Source organism: Salvelinus fontinalis, chromosome 20 (genome assembly GCF_029448725.1).
Source record: "Salvelinus fontinalis isolate EN_2023a chromosome 20, ASM2944872v1, whole genome shotgun sequence".
Lineage (NCBI taxonomy): Eukaryota > Metazoa > Chordata > Actinopteri > Salmoniformes > Salmonidae > Salvelinus > Salvelinus fontinalis.
Window position 1 is genome coordinate 24,620,536 of NC_074684.1, and position 18,827 is coordinate 24,639,362.

At 41.6% G+C, this 18,827-nt stretch overlaps 1 protein-coding gene across 1 annotated transcript in view; it reads left to right on the plus strand.

Moving 5' to 3' along the window:
• The window catches only part of LOC129817563 (dermatan-sulfate epimerase-like), a 30,136-nt gene extending 12,190 nt beyond the window's left edge, over window positions 1-17,946 (plus strand). Inside the window, exons 4-6 of the mRNA XM_055872943.1 lie at window positions 3,803-4,042; window positions 10,492-10,699; window positions 10,903-17,946. Coding sequence (XP_055728918.1) covers window positions 3,803-4,042; window positions 10,492-10,699; window positions 10,903-12,652 — 2,198 coding nt within the window. The 3' untranslated portion in view covers window positions 12,653-17,946. The remainder of the gene's footprint in view (window positions 1-3,802; window positions 4,043-10,491; window positions 10,700-10,902) is intronic.
• Window positions 17,947-18,827: the final 881 nt, after the last annotated feature.

Below are 18,827 nucleotides of genomic sequence, written 5' to 3' on the forward strand. Positions count from 1 at the left end.
CATTCTCTCAACCAGCTTCATGAGGTCATGAGGTCACCTGGAATGCATTTCAATTAACAGGTGTGCCTTGTTAAAAGTTAATTTGTGGAATTTCTCAATGAGTTTGAGCCAATCAGTTGTGTTGTGACAAGGTAGTGTTGGTATACAGAAGATAGCCCTATTTGGAAAAATACCAAGTCCATATTATGGCAAGAACAGCTCAAATAAGTGAAGAGAAATGACAGTCCATCAAACTTTAAGACATGAAGGTCAGTCAATCCAGAAAATGTCAAGAACTTTGAAAGTTTCTTCAACTGCAGTCTTAAAAACCATCAAGCGCTATGATGAAACTGGCTCTCAAGAAGACAGCTGTAACGGTCCTGACCAGTTTTATGTTGTTTTTGTATGTGTAATTGGTCAGGGCGTTAGTTTTGGGTGGGCAGTCTATGTTATCTGTTTCTATGTTGGTTTTGGTTGCCTGGTATGGCTCTTAATTAGAGGCAGGTGTTTTGCGTTCTCCTCTAATTAAGAGTCATATTTAGGTAGGGTGTTCTCACTGTTTGTTTGTGGGTGATTGTCTTCCGTGTCTGTATGTTATTTCGTACCACACGGGACTGTTTCGGTTTATGTAGTCTGTTTCCATTTCGTGCGTTCTTCGTGTCAATGTAAGTTCTCATGTTTAGGTCAGTCTACGTCGTTTGTTATTTTGTATCATTTCAAGTGTAGTTCGTGTTCGTTTTCGTCTTGTTTAATAAATATGTGTTCAAACTTCGCTGCGCCTTGGTTCCCTCAATACTCCTCCTTTTCCGAAGATGGAGAGGAGGAGGATCGCCGTAACAACAGCCACAGGAAAGGAAGACCCAGACTTACCTTTGCTGCAGAGGATGAGTTCATTAGAGTTACCAGCCTCAAACATTGCAGCACAAATAAATGCTTCACATAGTTCAAATAACTGCAGCCCAAATAAATTCTTCATGGAGTTCAAGTAACAGCCACATCTCAACATCAACTGTTCAGAGGAGACTGCGTGAATCAGGTCTTAATGGTCGAATTGCTGCAAAGAAACCACTACACCAGGACACCAATAAGAAGAAGAGACTTGCTTGGGCCAAGAAACACAAGCAATGGACATTAGACTGGCGGAAATCTGTCCTTTGGTCTGATGAGTCCAAATTTGAGATTTTTGGTTCAAACCACTGTGTCTTTGTGAGATGCAGGGTAGGTGAACAGATGATCTCCGGATGTGTTGTTCCCACCGTGAAACATGGAGGAGGAGATGTGATGGTGTGGGGGTGCTTTGCTGGTGACACTGTCTGTGATTTATTTTGAATTCAAGGCACACTAACCAGCATGGCTTTCATCAAGACAAAGGCTGGCTACTTTGAAGTGTCTAAAATCTGAAATATATTTTGATTCGTTAAACACTTTTTTGATTACTACATGATTCCATATGTGTTATTTCATAGTTATGATGTCTTCACTATTATTCTACAATGTATAAAATAGTAAAAATAAATAAAAACCCATGAATTAGTAGGTGTGTCCAAACTTTTGACTGGTAATGTAGATCTGACGTCTTTGCCCGGTGGGTACAGTATGGAAAATGATTTTGCCAATACTCTCAGCTTTAAGCAATTGTCTAGACTTGTTCCTTCTCCCGCCTTGTATAATCTAAACCCACTTGATTGGCATCATGTCAATAAATGAAGCAGAAACTCTTGTCAGCCCACTATCATTGTATTTAACCTATGTCATATTTGGTTATTTCATTCTTAGAAATCATTCTTTGTTCATTCTTGGAAATGAAATAAGAAGCTTCAGGAATTTTCCTCAACTGGGTCCAGACACCTTTTTTGTGATTTCACAAATTTAGAGAAACTTTCCCCGAACAGCAAATCCCCCAAAAACATGAACAAAGGCTTCAAGAAAACACCCAAATACATCCTTTTAGAAACGGCAAAGCTCTCACTATTGTGATGTAGGTCTTTTGATGTTGTACACATTAAATTGTGTAATTCTGAACTTTATCCGCAACGTTATTTTCTATCTTGTTGTGTCTCGAGCGATACATCTCCGTCCATTTTACAGGTAACTGCCAAAAGTAAAGAAACACTTGAGTAAACGAGTGATACAAAGTATATTGAAAGCATGGGGTACTTCCACACAGGAAGTTCCAGACACTTGTAGAATCTTTGCCAAGGTGCATTGAAGCTGTTCTGGCATGTCGTGGCCCAACACCCTATTAAGACACTATATGTTGGTGTTTCCTTTATTTCGGCAGTTACCTATAGCAGCGGGCTACACAGAAAATGGAACCGCTCGAGACGGCTCGAGTTGCGGGAAAGGGCATATAACGTTGTGGATAAAGTTCAGAATGACACAACTTCATGTGTACAACATCTAAAGACCTGCATCACAATACTGAGAGCTTTTCTGTTTCTAAAAGGATGTTTTGAGGTGTTTTATTTTTTATTTTGTTCATGTTTTTTAGGGCCCCCATACTACACAATGAGGATGAGGAAGTGATTTGCTGTTTGGGGTAAGTTTCTCTAAAACATGTCAAATCACAAAAGAGGTGTTTGGACCCTTCTAGAACATGCCATTGAAATCAAAAATAGAGATTTGGTTGTAAAAAAGAGAACTTCTCTTTTAATGGCTCATCAAATCATAATTAGTTAAAAAAAACTCAAAGGAGTAGAAGGCAAGTCAAATGGCACCATATAAATAGTAAATCCCTTGACCTCCCACATTCCTGCGAACCACAGCGTCATGGTGTGGGCAACTAATTTGTACTGATGAAGGCTCCAGAGCCAGTAACATCACTAACAGCATGGCTGAAGAGAAGCCATAGATAAGGCCCCAGCATGACAGCAGCATTATCCACTCAGCCAGTCATTAGGTAAACTGAGGCACATCATTAGGCTCCAGATCGATTGTGGAGTTCATGGCTAGAGCACAGTGTTACTGTACGTGATGTGATTGAGCCATGGGTGGTAGAATTTCTTACTGGTCATTAAGATTATTGGATCTTTTGACTTTATAAAATTAATCAGATTAGTTTGGGTATTCCCCTGACTTGATTTAATTCTATGTATTTTTTTATATTCTATTATAATGTAATTATATAAAAAATGTTGGTTCATTAATTCCTACATGATGCCCTTGTCTAATAATGGAAAATGCAGAACTGTCCAAACAGTGTGTGGACTTGGGAGTATGGAACCGGACTGTGGGCATTAGTGTAGTGAGATGCTGTTTGTGTAAATGTGGTCTTTGTGTGCCAGCAGTTCCTGTTTAATGGTAAATACCTGCTCTGTGTAGGCCACTGATCTGCTAGCCCAAACTAAACACAGGGGTGGACGCCGGCTCAGGGGCTGGGCTTTGGGCACCGGTGAGTGGGTGGCTGGAGCCAGTCCACTAGGTAGCTGCCAGGCACCAGTGAAGGACTGGGATTCCTCAATGAAGTGTGGCTGGAGTGTTTATGTGGTCACTTCTTCTCATAGTAAACTCTGTGTGTGATCCAGAGAGAGAGAGAGAGAGAGAGAGAGAGAGAGACGCAATACATTAGTCTGGTATGGTAGTATCATGCTTTCCATATAACGTGGGTTAAGGCTCCTGTATGAAGTTCCTGGAAATTAAGAAATCTGAATTTTGAATAACTGAGGAGCTTTAACTGCATTTACAACTACAGTACCTCACTTGAGACCACATATTACACCTAGTTACTTAGTTAAAGTCATGACACCAAACACTTTAGGTGGCTGACAGCAATCTATCTCACACCCACTAAGCTGACCCTGGTTTCTCCTCTGTTCTGTTCCAGGTTATCTGCAGGAGGCCTACCTGTGGACTAAGCAGGTTCTGGCCATCATGGAGAAGTCTATGGTGCTCCTCCAAGACGTGACGGACGGCTCACTGTACGAGGGCGTGGCCTACGGTACCTATACCACCCGCTCTCTATTCCAGTATATGTTCCTCGTGCAGAGACACTTCTCCATCAGCCACTTCGACCACCCCTGGCTCCACAAACACTTTGCATTCATGTACAGGACCATCCTGCCAGGTAATACAATAATTGATGTTGTATACTCTGCTCTGCTCTGCCATTCAATTGCATAGAACATAATTAATGTTTCCCTTTGCAGAAGTTGCTTGGTTCGATCGACTTTTTACCTCTAACTGTGCATTTAGTCTAGATATCACGTGATATATTAAAACGTCATATGGATATTGTATAAGGAGCAAGACCATTTTTTAAAGGAAATACAGTGCCAGTCAACAATCTGTGAATAAGTGTTCATAAATGCTTTAGTGAACTGCTGAGGCACCCGTCCTGGCCCTGCATCCAGCCAGCGTCCTTCTTGGCAATGTTTCCCAAGTTCTAAGTAGATTATGTATGAAACCCCCTGAGTGCATTACCACCATGTTAGAGAGTGTAACTACTCATTTGTCCTGATATGGGATATGCATGCGTGCACTTAATAGCTTCCTGGAGGTCTGTCAGAGCTGTGCTGATCCCTCTCCTCTGCTCTCCTCTTCTTTTCTGGCTGACTGTCTGAAAGTCAGGGGGAGGGCAGTGCTGGAGGAAGGGCCCCCTCCCAACACTTTGTATTGTGACTGGGGCTGAGCAGCTCTAAGAGATCTAGTTTTGGACTCCCACAATATTTGACATGGGGCATTTGTTTGTCCAAGATCTAGCTTTGCATCACGGCAGGAGTGTTGTAAACAGACGATCTTTCAGAATGGGCAACACACACACCTAGTATCACACCGCTTGTGCACTATCACAGCTCAGGATGTGACCCAGATGCAGACACAGAAGGCGGATAGTTTCATACTCAGAATATTTATTTTACCAGTGGTGGAAAAAATACCCAATTGTCATACTTGAGTAAAAGTATAGATACCTTAACAGAAAATGCATAAAGTAAAAGTGAAAGTCACCCAGTAAAATACTACTTGAGTAAAAGTCTAAAGGTATTTGATTTTAAATATACTTAAGTATCAAAATTAAATGGAATTTCAAAAATATACTTAAAACTTCTTCTTGATAGGGGGCGCAATTGAAACATATGGCAAAATATGCGTACTCATTTTAAATTGCCTATTTCTCATCCCCCGAAACTAGAAAATGCATATAATAGTCAGATTAGGATAGAAAACACTCTGAAGTTTCCAAAACTGTAAGAATTCTGTCTGTGAGTTAAACAGAACTTTTATTGCAGGTGAAAACCTGAGAGTGGCACTAATTTTGCCACTCCATGCTCTGGACACTACGCTGACAGACACAGCAAACTTTTTTGCCACAGCTCGCATTGATGTGCCATCCTGGATGAACTGCACTACCTGAGCCACTTGTGTGGGTTATAGACTCCGTCTCGTGCTACCACTAGAGTGAAAGCACCGCCAGCATTCAAAAGTGAACAAAACATCAGCCAGGAAGCATAGGAACTGAGAAGTGGTCTGTGATCACCACCTGCAGAATCACTCCTTTTTTTGGGGGTGTCTTGCTAATTGCCTATAATTTCCACCTTTTGTCTATTCCATTTGCACAACAGCATGTGAAATTTATTGTCAATCAGTGTTGCTTCCAAAGTGGACAGTTTGATTTCACAGAAGTGTGATTGACTTGGAGTTACATTGTGTTGTTTAAGTGTTCCCTTTATTTTTTTGAGCAGTGTATTTTATGATTACTCTCTGGCGCTAGGCTAGGCTATGCTAGTCAGGGTTTTTAATGACAGAAAACCCGGATCCGGGATGGGTAGCAATGAAAGGTTTTAAGTATCAAAAGTAAAATTCCTTGTATATGGCAAACCAGACAGCACGATTTTCTAGTTTTTTTAAATTACGGATAGTCAGACATAATTTACAAATGAAGCATTTGTGTTAAGTGAGTCCGCCAAATCAGAGGTAGTAGGGATGACCAGGGATGTTCTCTTGATAAGTGTGTGAATTGAACATTTTCTGTCCTGTTAAGCATTCAAAATGTAACGAGTACTTTTGGGTGTCAGGGAAAATGTAAGGAGTAAAAAGTAATCATTTTCTTTAGGAATGTAGTGGAGTAAAAGTAAAAGTTGTTAAAAATAAAAATAGTAAAGTAAAGTAAAGATACCTCAAAAAACGACTTAAGTTATACTTTAAAGTATTTGTACTTACAGTTGAAGTCGGAAGTTTACATACACCTTAGCCAAATACATTTAAACTCAGTTTTTCACAATTCTTGACATTTAATCCTAGTAAAAATTCCCTGTCTTAGGTCAGTTAGGATCACCACTTTATTGTAAGAATATGAAATGTTTGAGTTTGAGTTGATTTTATTTTTTACAGGGACAGTGCACATTAATCAACGTTTCAGTTAAAGAGACGGTTTTAGCCAGCCAGCTAATTTTCAACCGCAGTCTCTGGGCAGGTTATTAAAACAATTACAATACAGACAATCAATGAGCAGTGAGCACACGCAGAGCAACATAGGACAAGCAAGACATAGCATGCAGACAGAACAACATAGCACAAAAAGCAACAAGACAAAATCCATAAAAGCAACAAAGTTTTTCCACACCTCACAAGCTACAGACAACAGACAACATTGAAAGCGGCAATACACAGCTAGGGATTATGTTCACAAATCGGATTGGCCTTTAGCCCTGTCTGCATGTTTTTTTGTGAAAGTGTGATAGGTGGTGCAGTTATGCGTGTCTGATGGCAGTGTATTCCAGACATGGGAAGCTCTCACAGAGAAGCAGATTGACTAAAGGTGCTTTTCCTTAAGGGAAATATACAGTCACCTCTCATGGCAGACCTTGTGGATCTGCTGCCATATGTTTGGGTTTTCTGTTTAACAAAAATACTGAGTGGAGGGGGAGCCAGGCCATTTAGGATCTTGAATACAAGACATGCGTCGGTGTATTGCACAAGATTTTCCCAACTCAGGAGCTCATGCTTTCTGAGGCGATGGCTTTTTCTGAGATGATGGCTTTTGGGCTTTCTATCAAGCACTTTGAGAGCCTGTTTGTTAGCTAGGTTGAATTTGGTTATTTGAATTACCGTTTTCACCTGCTTTTTAAAATTGAGGTTGGAATCAAGTATGATGCCATGGTACTTAAAATCAGATACCACCTGGAGCTTCTCCCCTGACACATAGACATCTGGCTCAGTAGCAACGGTTGCCCTCTTTGTGAAGAACATGCAGACAGTTTTTTTCACATTGAGATGCAAACACGAGTCACTGAGCCACTTTGTAACCTGGACCATTACAGTAGTGAGTTCTTGTGCAGCTTGTTGTTTGCTCTTTGCATGCGCCGATATCACTGTATCATCTGCATACATTTGAACTTCAGACCCAGTACAGACAGAAGGCAGATCATTAATGTACAGGCTGAACAGGAGGGACCCCAGTACTGACCCTTGGGGCACGCCCACATCATAACTAAGAGTGGGCGACAGCTCATTGCTCACTCTGACACACTGAGTTCTGCCTTCAAGGTAGGATTTCATCCATCTCAAGGCATCGGGGGAAAAGTTGAACTTGGACAATTTTGTGATGAGAACCTCATGGTTAACAGTATCAAAAGCCTTCCTTAGGTCCAGAAACACAGCCCCAACAACGCCCCCTTTGTCCATCTTGGACAAAGGCCATCCACTGCTTTCCACTCCGGTGAGTATCGCTGGCTCGGTGATGTTAGGCCCAGAATTGAGTTGCACATCCCCGGAGAGCAGGAGGGTAGTGAACATGTAGTTTAACAGTTTCCGATAAATGTTGGACTTGTGTTTGTTATGCCTAAGTTCCGTCTCCAATCTCATGTCAGAATAATAGTAGAGAGCATTATTTATTTGACATTTTATTTCTTTCATCACATTCCCAATGGGTCAGACGTTTACATACACTCAATTAGTATTTGGTAGCATAGCCTTTAAATTGTTTAACTTGGGTCAAATGTTTCAAGTAGCCTTCCACAACCTTCCCACAATTAGTTGGGTGAATTTTGGCCCATTCCTCCTGACAGAGCTGGTGTAACTGAATCAGGTTTGTAGGCCTCCTTGCTCACACACACTTTTTCAGTTCTGGCCACACATTTTCTATAGGATTGAGGTCAGGGCTTTGTGATGGCCACTCAAATACCTTGACTTTGTTGTCCTTAAGCCATTTTGCCACAACTTTGGAAGTATGTTTGGGGTCACTGACCACTTGGAAAACCCTTTTGCGACCAAGCTTTAACTTCCTGACTGATGTCTTGAGATGTTGCTTCAATATATCCACAAAATTTTCCAAACTCATGATGCCATCTATTTTGTGAAGTGCACCAGTCCCTCCTGCAGCAAAGCACCCCCACAAGATGATGCTGCCACCCCCGTGCTTCACGGTTGGGATGGTTTTATTCAGTTTGCAAGCCTCCCCCTTTTCCTCCAAACATAACAATGGTCATTATGGCCAAACAGTTCTCTTTCTGTTTCATCAGACCAGAGGACATTTCTCCAAAAAGTACGATCTTTGTCTCCATGTGCAGTTGCAAACCGTAGTCTGTCTTTTTTATGGTGGTTTTGGAGCAGTGGATTCTTCCTTGCTGAGCGGCCTTTCAAGTTATGTTGATATAGGACTCGTTTTACTGTGGATATAGATACTTATGTACCTGTTTCCTCCAGCATCTTCACAAGGTCCTTTGCTGTTGTTCTGGTATTGATTTGCACTTTTCGCACATTGATTTGATTCGCACATTGATTTGCACATTTCGCAACGTACATTCATCTCTAGGAGACAGAATGCGTCTCCTTCCTGTGCGGTTTGGCGGCTGCGTGGTCCCATGGTGTTAATACTTGCATACTATTGTTTGTACAGATGAACGTGGTACCTTCAGGCGTTTGGAAATTGCTCCCAAGGATGAATCAGATTTGTGGAGGTCTACAATTTATTTCTAAGGTCTTGGCTGATTTATAAAAATGTTCCCATGATGTCAAGCAAAGAGGCACCGAGTTTGAAGGTAGGCCTTGCAATACATCCACAGGTAAACCTCCAATTGACTCAAATGATGTCAATTAGCCTATCAGAAGTTTCTAAAGCATTTTCTGGAATTTTCCAAGCTGTTTAAAGGCACAGACAACTTAGTGTATGTAAACTTCTGACCTACTGGAATTGTGATACAGTGAATTATAAGTGAAATAATTTGTCTGTAAACAATTGTTGAAAAGATTACTTGTGTCATGCACAAAGTAGATGTCCTAACCGACTTGCCAAAACTATAGTTTGTTCACAATAAATTTGTGGAGTGGTTGAAAAATGAGTTTAATGACTCCAACCTAAGTGTATGTAAACTTCCGACTTCAACTTTAAGTACTTTACACCAAAGTATTTTACAATGGGGCAGGCAAAGGGCAGGTTGAGGTTCGTAATACAAGGCAGGGTCAAACAGGGACAGAACGGCAGGCAGGCTCAGGACAGGCAGATAGGTCAGATCCGGCAAGACTAGAAAAACAAAGTTGAGAGCAGGCGAACCAGGAAACACGCTGGTAGACCTGACAAGACAAGACAAACTGGCAAACAGAAAACAAAGGTATAAATACACAGGAGATAACTGGGACAACTGGGAGACACCTGGTAGGGGGTGGAGACAAGCACAAGACAGGTGAAACAGATCAGGGTGTGACAGTGCACTGTCTGATTTTGGTTATTGCTGTTGTTGTTTTTGGCTTATAAACAATTTATTGTGGTTAAATATTTACTACTGGTTGCTAGGTTTTAAGATACCTTTTCAAGCCAAACTGCCATTCTTCTTAGATCCTGAGAGTTAGCTAAATGTATGGGAACCGTGTGTTTTGGGGAAATGGCTTCAGCAATAAAGCTAGGGAGATGCTAATTTCAACAAGGCCTGTAGTTTCTCTTTCCCTTTTAGGACATGGCATGCCATGCATTTTTGACATTTGTGTTAAAAATGCAAAAATTCTGTTGAAGCTACATATGTAAGATTTATAGTGTATTTGATGTTTAACAAAGGCTTCTACGTGTTTATACAAATGTATAAAAAATGTCCATTCATTATAATCCACATAATAATTCACATTTCCTGTTGCTGCAGGTTTATTTTCCTGCTGTAGCAAACTGTCTTAAATTAAGATTCTACAATGCCTTCAGAAGGTATTCAAAACCCTTGACTTTTTCCACATTTTGTTGTGTTACAGCCTGAATTCAAAATGGATTAAATATTTTTTTACCTCACCCATCTAGACACCATACCCCAAAATGACAAAGTGAAAACATGTTTTTTGCTAAAGTATTGAAAATGAAATACAGTATCTCATATCTCAGGTATATTGTTTGTACAACCAAACTGGACCTTGGACTGTCCACTGTATGACTGTATGTAGCGGTCACTTCAAGTTTGTAAGAGTTTTATGATAATAACATTCAATATTTCTCTAACAAACCACTATGAAAAGCCACTATTGCAGTTGCCTCCTCCTATATTTTAACTGTAAAATAATCCATATGGATCTTGGCCCTGGCCTGTTCCATCTCACCAGGGTTCCAGAGGACTGTAGCCGTAGCAGATTCCAACTACAATTGGTTCTACGGGCCTGAGAGCCAGTTGGTGTTCCTGGACCGATACGTGATGAGGAACGGCAGCGGGAACTGGCTGGCTGAACTGATTCATCAGAACCGGGTGTTGGAGGGGCCAGGACAGGCCGGGAAGGGACAGAGATGGTGCACACTGCACACAGAGTTCATCTGGTGAGACTGAGTCACTCTCTCTCTTTCGCTCTTGTCTGTTGGTTTAGTTGTACTGTTAAATGTGCTGTATTGTATGGATTTAGACCTACAGTTTATTATCATACTGATAATTAAATAATTTACTCCATTCTGAATGTTAAATAGCATTTTGAGCAGCTTAATTTGTATGTATGAAATTAATATGTTGTTTTTCAATTCTACAGGTATGATCCAAGTCTGACTCCCAGGGCTCCTGCAGACTTCGGTACATCCCAACTCCACTACTTTGAGGACTGGGGGGTCGTCACGTATGGAAGTGCTTTACCCGCAGACACCAACCACACCTTCCTCTCTTTCAAGTCGGGGAAGCTGGGTGGACAGGCCATATTTGACATCGTTCACAGGAACAAGTACAAAGACTGGATCAAAGGGTGGCGGAACTTTAACGCTGGCCATGAGCACCCTGACCAGAACACCTTTACGTTCGCCCCTAATGGTGTTCCTTTTATCACGGAGGCTCTGTATGGGCCCAAGTATACCTTCCTCAACAACGCAGTGCTGTTCTCCCCAGCTGTCTCAAGGAGCTGCTTCAAGCCATGGGAAGGTCAGGTCACCGAGGCCTGTGACTCTAAGTGGCTGAAGTACAAGGTGGGGCTGGCGGCGGACGCCCAGGGCAGGGTGGAGGCGGCTCTGGAGAGGCAGGGGATGGTGTTCATCCGTGGGGAGGGCCAGTCGGCCTACAACCCTGACCTGAAGATCAGGAGCTTCCAGAGGAACCTGCTGCTCCTGCACCCCCAGCTGCTGGTCCTAGTGGATCATATCCATCTGGAGACAGACAGCCCAACCAGGGCCATGAGTGCCTTCTTCCACAACACGGACCTGTCCTTTCAGGAAGACAAAATAGATGGTGTGCACGGAGCTTTTGTCAGACACGGTGAAGACCCGTATAAAATGTTCTGGATGGATGACAGGGGCTTCAGTGAGAAAGGGGTCTTGGGGTACTGGAACTATCCACGTGGTTACCCCTATAATGGCTCTAACTATGTGAATGTGACAATGCCACTGAGGTACCCACACACCAGGGTAGCCTATATCTTCTTTGGGCCGGGTGTGGACGTGCAGAGCTTTAGCCTGCGTGCTGATGCTAATAGGGTGGACATTTACCTGGCCACCAACGAGCACACATACACCATCTACCTTCTAACAGGAGAGGTGACCAACAAGCCTCTGTTTGCCATGGTACTGGTGGACAAGAAAAAGATTGTGTTTGAGAAAGCAGCAGGAGTGCTGAACGACACGCCAGAGGAGGTGGAGGAGTATGTCAACGTAGTAGAGGACAACCTCCAACATGCCAAGCCTGTTTTCCAGCAGCTGGAGAGACACATCCTGGGCAGTGTACTCAACACGGCCAGCTTCCGCAAGACAGCTGAGCGCCTCCTACAGTTCTCAGACAAGAAGAAGACAGAGGAGGCCATCGAGAAAATGTTTGCTCTGAGTAAGAAACAGGGCAAAGGGAAGGGGGCCAAGAAAGCCTTGGGGAACCTTGGGAAAGAGCTCTCAGAGAGCCTGCCTGACATCTTTGCACAGATCGAGGTGAGTGAGAAGAAGGAGAGATCGAAGAGCACAAAGCGAATTATTGAGGAGAGCTCAGAGGAAGATGGAGACTCCAGGGCGTTTATGGATTATGGAGACTCAAATAAAGGCAGGAAGGGTGGCTTTGTGAAGGGTCGCAAATTCAAGGAGGTCCACATGTCAGCGACAGCCAAGAGTGACAGTCTGTCAAACGCAGCCTCTTATATCAGACTATTCCTAATCTTAAACATAGCCACCTTCTTCCTGCTACTGGCTGTGTTATTGACACGCTTCCAGAGAGGCAAAAGTCTACACACCCAAAGGTGTTTCTATGGCATTCTCCTCATCGACAGCTTCATCTTACTCTGCCTCTACTCTTCCTGCTCTCGCGCACAGTGTTGACATCATCACTGTGCAACGACGGGCAATGTCAATGTACAGACAGACCTATTGAACTATTGTAGTTCGGCATGGGTTAATAAAATGCACCATACACCTCAGTCTGAGCCAAATCTACCTGATGGGTGTCCAGGAAATAATTAATTCCAAATAGGAATTGATAGACTTAACGATATTAAGCCCGACCACCTCAGAGATCCTAAGCTTCTGTGGAGCTTGGGAATGGAGTCTATATAAACGTTGTCATGTACAGTTTTTAGATTAGACCCCCTGACTCATATCAAAGATCTCCAAGGCTAGCCACGAAAATGCAGATATCTCTGCCTCTCTCTGCGTACATTTTGACATGCAGTCTAAGTCATAAAGAATATGGAAAGGTCGGGTGATTGTGGAGGCCAGGTCATCTGATGCAGCACTCCATCACTCTCCTTGGTCAAATAGCCCTTACACAGCCTGGAGGTGTGTTTTGGGTCATTGTCCTGTTGAAAAACAACTGATAGTCCCACTAAGCGCAAACAAGATGGGATGGCGTATCGCTGCAGAATGCTGTGGGAGCCATGCTGGTTAAGTGTGCCTTGAATTCTAAAGAAATCACAGACAGTTTCACCAGCAATGCACCCCCACACTATCACACCTCCTCCTCCATGCTTCACGGTGGGAACCACACATGCGGGGATCATCCGTTCACCTACTGTACTGTATCTCACAAAGACACTGCGGTTGGAACCAAAAATCTCAAATTTGATCTCGTCAGACGAACAGACAGATTTCCACTGGTCTAATGTCCATTGCTCGTGTTTCTTGGCCAAAGCAAGTCTCTTCTTCTTATTGGTGTCCTTTAGTAGTGGTTTCTTCGCAGCAATTCGACCATGAAGGCCTGATTCACGTAGTCTCCTCTGAACAGTTGATGTTGAGATGTGACTGTTACTTGAACTCTGTGAAGCATTTATTAGGGCTGCAATTTGGCGTGCAGTTAACTCTAATGAATGTATCCTCTGCAGCAGAGGTAACTCTGGGTCTTCCTTTCCTGTGGCGGTCCTCATGAGAGACAGTTTCATGATAGCGCTTGATGGTTTTTGTGACTGCACTTGAAGAAACTTTTAAAGTTCTTGAAATTTTCCGTATTGACTGACCTTCATGTCTTAAAGTAATGATGGACTGTCGTTTCTCTTTGCTTATTTGAGCTGTTCTTGCCATAATATGGACTTGGTCTTTTACCAAATAGGGCTATCTTCTGTATATCACCCCTACCTTGTCACAACACAACTGATTGGCTCAAACGCATTAAGAAGGAAAGAAATTCCACAAATTCACTTTTAACCTGTCTAGGACGGGGGAACCCCTCGCCAACAGCCAATAAAATTGCAGGGCGACAAATTCAATCAACAGAAATCTCATAATTGCATTTTCTCAAACATACAAGTATTAGACAGCATGTTAAAAATAAAATTATCGTTAATCCAACAACAGTGTCCGATTTTCAAAAAAGCTTTTCGGCGAAAGCAGAACATATCATTATGTTAGGTCAGCAACTAGTCACAGAAAGCATACAGCGATTTTCCAACCAAAGAGAGGAGTCACAAAAAGCTGAAATATTGATAAAATGAATCACTAACCTTTGATATTCTTCATCAGATTACACTCCCGGGACAACATATTACACAATACATGTATGTTTTGTTCGATCAAGTTCATATTTGGCTTTGCCTCAAAAACATCTTGTGAATTTGCACAGAGCCACATCGAATCACAGAAATACTCATAATAAACATTAATAAAAGATACAAGTGTTATTCACAGATTTAAAGATATACTTCTCCTTAATGCAACCGCTGTGTCAGATTTTTTAAAAACGTTACGGAAAAAGCACACCATGCAATAATCTGAGTACGGCGCTCAGAGACCAACACAACCCAAGAAGATATCCGCCATGTTGGAGTCAACATAAGTCAGAAATAGCATTATAAATATTCACTTACCTTTGATGATCTTTGTCAGAATGCACTCCCAGGAATCCCAGTTCCACAATAAATGTTTGATTTGTTCCATAAAGTCCATCATTTATGTTCAAATTCCTCCATGTTGTTCGCGCGTTCAGTACACAATCTAAACTCACGACGCGCGGGCAGGTCCAGACAAAAGTTCAGACGAAAAGTCATATTACAGTCCATAGAAACATGTCAAACGAAGTATAGAATCATTCTTTAGGATGTTTTTAACATAAATCTTCAATAATGTTCCAACCTGAGAATTCCTTTGTCTGTAGAAAAGCAAATGGAACAGAGCTCGCTCTCACGTGAACGAGTGTCACGAGCTCAAAGCATTCTGCCAGACCTCTGACTCATTCCCCTCTCATTCGGCCCCACGTCACAGTAGAAGCATTAGACAAGGTTCTAAAGACTGTTGACATCTAGTGGAAGCCTTAGGAAGTGCAACATGAACCATATCCCACTGTATCCTCAATAGGGAATGAGTTGAAAAACAACCAACCTCAGATTTCCCACTTCCTGGTTGGATTTTTTCTCAGGTTTTTGCCTGCCATATGAGTTCTGTTATACTCACAGACATCATTCAAACAGTTTTACAAACATCAGAGTGTTTTCTATCCAAATCTACTAATACTATGCATGTATTAGCAACTGTAACTGAGTAGCAGGCAGTTTACTCTGGGCACGCTTTTCATCCAAACGTGAAAATGCTGCCCCCTATCCATAACAAGTTAACAAGGCACACCTGTTAATTGAAATGCATTCCAGGTGACTACCTCATGAAACTGGTTGAGAGAATGCCAAGAGTGTGCAAAGCTGTCATCAAGGCAAAGGCTGGCTACTTTGAAGAATCTCAAATATAAAATGTATTTTGATTTGTTTAACACTTTTTTGGTTACTACATGATTCCATATGCGTTATTTCATCGTTTTGATGTCTTCACTATTATTCTACAATGTCGAAAATAGTAAAAATAAAGAAAAACCCTGGAATGAGTAGGTGTGTCCAAACTTTTGACTGGTACTGTATGTTCAAACAAGATATATTTTTGTGTTATTAATCTACTCTTTGTAATGAAAAAGGAACAATATGCATAGATGTGCAATGTTATTGTCATTGTGTATTTGCTTTTGTCTGATGGATGAGGGGACTTTGCAGATATAAAACAGTAGAAATATGTTTATAACTGCAGCATGATACTATTGCATTCAACCAAATTGGCTTAACTGCATAACAGAAAACATTGTTATCCCCATTTAAGTCTTGTGATATTGTTCTATTGCTGTCATGGTCCATGTAATTCCATTTAGATTAATACACTTTTGAATATTAATTTTGCTTACTTTCATGCTCTCAACTGCTTGTCAACAGTATGTTGGTGAAGGCCATTCCATTATGCTAGCGTTGATTCATTTTATTTTCCATCACAAAACCCACCCAAAATAATTACACACTTGCACCTCCCGATTTTATAATGTGGCATTATTTTGAAACATTTGTCATCACTGCCCATGTTTATTGTTGTTACTGACTATTCTAATGGGTCTACAGGCGGCATAACAGGGATGAGGATTTTTGTGTTACTTTGATGGGATATGTACCTTGGTAGGGAGGAAACCGCTACTCTGATAGTTATGGGATTGTTAGGGAAGGGAGAACTAAATGCTAGGAGAGGGGTAGATTTTTGGTGGGCATTGGTGGAGGAGATTTTCGGGAAATATGTAAATAGTCCTGAACCTGTACATACTGTATGTATACAGACATACAGGTAACTACCAAAATAATGGAAGCACTTGAGTAAATGAGGGATACAAATTATATTGAAAGCAGGTGCTTCCACACAGGTGTGGTTCCTGAGTTAATTAAGCAATTACCATCCCATAATGCTCAGGCTCATGTATAAAAATGCTTGGCGGGCCAATATTTTGGTTACCATAGCTATACCCCTATAGGGTAACAGTGCTCCCATCCACAGGGCACGGGTGGTCACTGAATGGTTTGATGAGCATGAAACGATGTAAACCATATGCCATGGCCGTCTTAGTCACCAGATCTCAACCCAATTGAACACTTATGGGAGATTGTGGAGCGGCGTCTGAGACAGCGTTTTCCACCACCATCATCAACAAAACACCAAAATGATTGAATTTCTTTTGGAAGAAGTGCATCACATCCCTCCAAAATAGTTCCAGACACTTGTAGAATCTATGCCAATGTGCATTGAAGCTGTTCTGGCTCGTGGTGGCCTAATGCCCTATTAAGACACTCTATGTTGGTGTTTCCTTTATTTTGGCAGTTACCCGTATCTGTCCTCAATTTAGTGTGTGTATGGTCAAGTTTTCCTCAGATCAGGAGGTTGGTTGTAGGAAGATGTTGCAGCTATCAATATTTACTCACTGTTGCTCAGTCACACAGATAACAAGGAGAGACATGCAAACAAGTCTTTAGTTCCTTTGACGTGTTTTGCACATGCGAGGGTGGGCTCTGTCCAACGATCTATGTCGGAGTCTTTCTCTCTCTCTGTAAGATAGACACATTCCCAGACGTGTCTTCTGAACATGTGCAAGTCAATATTATGGCCTAGAGGAGGGATCATCAACTAGATTCAGCCACGGGCCAATTGTTTCTTGAGTGGATGGTCGGGGGGCCAGAACACAATTACAAATAATTTGTAGACTGTAAATTGACCGCAAGAAGCCCAAATATACATAATATTTTACAAAAAAAGTATAATTTCAAACCTTGCTTACATTTGTATATGATCACGTGTCTCTCTATTATACGTGGAAATACTTGGGGATAGATTTCCCACATTTAAATCACTTGGAGCTGATTTCCTGGTGTTTTTACCGTTTTTTATGTCCAACAATGAAAATGTTGCTCAGAAGACTTGGGGGACCAAATAAAACCACCTGTGGGCTGCCAGTAGCGGAACCCTGGTCTAGGATCTAGACACATGACTCCTCAGCCTGCAAGTGGGAGGAGCTAAACCCATGACAGTGTTGCCACTAGTTGAATTCAGTTTGATTAGGTGAGTGTTGTGCTCAATACACTATACCACTATTGCCTAATCGTGCTGTATCTTGCCAATGAATTTAACTAAACTATGAGTAATGGAAGCCCTAGCCTTTTGTGACAGCACAGAGATTTGTCTCTGGATGCCGAGATTATGAAAGCACTAATGACAATCAAGTAGCAGCTTTTGGTCAGGGATTGCACGCAACAAGCAACAATCAGAATTCATTGTTTTGCCATCTCATTAAATAACACATTTTCACCAATATTTTCAATAAAGAGTTTTACGCAAGATCTCAATTGTGTCTCTTCTGTCTCAAATGTTGTGATGATGTGTAATAAACTTGAATTGAGTTACTTAGATAATAATTTGAGTTACAGGACGATGAGTCCATCATTAATCTCAATGCCTGCATTCAGAGGTGATCAGACTGTCAGAAACATGACCTCGGTAGTGTGACAGCCAGGCCAAAATCATATTTTAGGTAAACCATGACCTTTGAAACATTTCCAACGTTGCTCAAATGCTACTTCACCTGACAGTTCCTATGAATGTGAGTAGTGGCACCCAAGTCAATGACATTTCAGCAAAAGAATGTTTGTGTTTCTAATACTGTAGGCTATGGTATTTTGAAATGTGGTATTTGTCCTTGCCAGATTTGCTCTGTAGTGTTCACATATGTAAAGGTGACTTGGTTGGTTAAACTATTCAAGAGATATACAACACCTTCCTGGCTCCCATATAACTCAAACCCAAGTCAGACTCACTCAAACTTAACTTATACATAAACTAACAAATACAGATGTTATATTTATTGCATTTATGAAGGTAAAACCTGCAATATATGTTTTTCTACTAAGTAAAAAGACTAAAAACCTGTATGACTCTAGCATTACCTTACTACAATAACCAGTCCTCTTTGGTCATAGGCCTACAGTGCCTCCAGAAGTGTCACTCACACTCACTAATATTAGAACAAACAACACTGAACTATAGGCCCGCCTACACCAAAGAGGCTGGGAGACTATAAGGACACAGCTGGCACGTAAACCAACTAGCAAAAACCTAAAACGGCCCTAACCTTAACCAAACCCATAACCCTGACCCTAACCTTAACCTAATGCTTTATAAATTAAATATCGGTTTGGGCGTCAGGCGCTTGCGTGTCCATATA